At 45.7% G+C, this 2,047-nt stretch overlaps 1 protein-coding gene across 1 annotated transcript; it reads right to left on the bottom strand.

Moving 5' to 3' along the window:
* Window positions 1-314: 314 nt before the first annotated feature.
* On the bottom strand, window positions 315-1,637 carry LOC108758997 (uncharacterized). The gene is made up of 3 exons (XM_018504249.1): window positions 1,192-1,637; window positions 775-1,090; window positions 315-413 (listed from the first exon to the last, which is right to left on the bottom strand). The coding sequence occupies exons 1-3, from the start codon at window positions 1,635-1,637 to the stop codon at window positions 315-317; spliced, it is 861 nt and encodes a 286-aa protein (XP_018359751.1).
* Window positions 1,638-2,047: the final 410 nt, after the last annotated feature.

Below are 2,047 nucleotides of genomic sequence, written 5' to 3'. Positions count from 1 at the left end.
ACATTAAAAATGAGAGCAACCGAAATCCGCTCGAACAGCTGACCGAAGTACAAGTCCAGTCAGCAGTTCGAACAAGTATATTAACCGTGACATACTGGCAAAGAGAGAGAGTCTAATATCAGCTGTTACTGGAGATAACGCCCGTACGCCAACAGCTCACGCGAATAAAATATAAGTCGACCGATTAATAAAGTCAACGCGAACGCGGACTTATCTTATAAACCTAAATCGGGCCGACGCGAAATCGCAATAATACATGTCAAGTATAATATATAATTGTTAATAGAGAATATTGAAAGAGTTACTAAAAGTTATTAAAGTGTTTTGTTTTGTATTGAGTGGTTTATTTGTGAGTCCTGGTCCTCGGCGAATCCCCTACCTGTATCCTTCACCCAAGGGTGCAACAGTGCTATCTACATGGTTCGTAAATGAAATATATTTTTCTTTGGTTATCGGCAGTATATCTATTTCTTTGATTATGAAATGATCGTCGTAGCCCGACAAGTTGTGAAATACAACCGGAATAGTATATGAATTTTTGTAATTCAGATTACAATTCGTATGTGCCGGACCGCGGTATCTACCGGTTAAGTGGCAATGATCGCGGACCCGCGTATCGTCCGACGCGAACGGCTTCTCGCAAATGTGGCAACGCGTTGCAGTGCGGTACGCCTCCCATTGCTATTTAGACAGCGCTTTCATGGGAACGTTAGTGGACAGGATAGTTTTTATTTTATGCGCCAAATTTTTTAATTCTTCCGCGAACCACGCTACGCAATCTTCGTCGCGACGAAACTGATACGACGACAACGCGTCATCGTACGAGCATCGCATGTAGTATCCAATGCTGAATACTTCTTGCCGCTGATACTCGTACGACGATGCGTCTTTTTTCTCGGGCTTCGTCTTCCGCAGGACGCACTCCAGGTCGGCGTACACGACGAATGGTGCACGCTCCATGTTGTTGTAGTTGTCGAATGCGAGCCATCTGTCGTCCTCGCTCGGAAGGCTGATGGCGCAGTCATTCATCTTCTGACAGTCCTGGCTGTGGATCTGCAATTTCTCGCTCGAGCCGAAGTAATGCAGGCATCTGGAAATAGAGAAAATAATTTTTTCTTATATTTTTTTTCTTTTTATATTTTTTCTTGTTTTTTCTTATATTTTTTTCTTGTTTTTTCTTATTATACTGACCGGTCACAGAAATATTTCTTGTGCTCCTTTCTTGTCAGTTGTGAGCTCATTAAGCGAGGTAGATCCTTTATCCACGCAAAGTGGCCTACACCATCGTTGCGTGGATCTTGTAGATACAGCACGTTCACGTGTTTGTCCCTCTTGTCCCCTGTGAGTCGTAGAGGAAGGATCTGTTTGTTCTCGATGCCGTACACGTTGATCGACACCGCGTTCAATAGTTCGAATTTCAGAACGTCTTTCAAAATCACTGGAAACTCGATACCCGCAAAATTTAGCACAGTACTGTAATGCGGGTACGACGATTCCCGATTTGCGTTTCTTTCTGCGGGGTACAGAGGGGCGACCACTGACCACGCGAAGCACGCATTGTCCATGGATTTCACACTGATCACCGCTCGTTTCATCACAATTTCCCGCGGCACCTCAACGTAACATCCCGCGTGCATGGGAGTCAATTTGTTCACATTCACTACCAAATTAAGGATTCGCGACAATTCCCACCCACTGTCACGTTCCTGAAACTCTCCCAGCGACGCTAATGTGGGCTCGATGACGCGCGTCACGTACCACTCGCGCATATCGGTGCACCGATAAATCTCACTGTTCTTAGTAATTATACTCTTATTGGCGCGTTTGTCTTTTGTCGCGAACTCACCGTTGAACGCTGTGTTCACCTTTACACTACCGTGTCTTTCCACAGCGTCCCGCACTCGCTCTAGCACTATATCACCAGCGTCTTCGAGAAATCGGCGAGGTTCGATATGATTATAGTTTATCACCGCACCTGTCGCTATACGACTCTCGAACGCGGCTTCGATCTCACGCCATACGAGAGACCGCTCGTTGCCACTCGCGT

This window comes from Trachymyrmex cornetzi, unplaced genomic scaffold (genome assembly GCF_001594075.2).
Source record: "Trachymyrmex cornetzi isolate Tcor2-1 unplaced genomic scaffold, Tcor1.1 scaffold1647, whole genome shotgun sequence".
NCBI lineage: Eukaryota > Metazoa > Arthropoda > Insecta > Hymenoptera > Formicidae > Trachymyrmex > Trachymyrmex cornetzi.
This window is presented reverse-complemented; position numbering and strand designations above follow the sequence as displayed.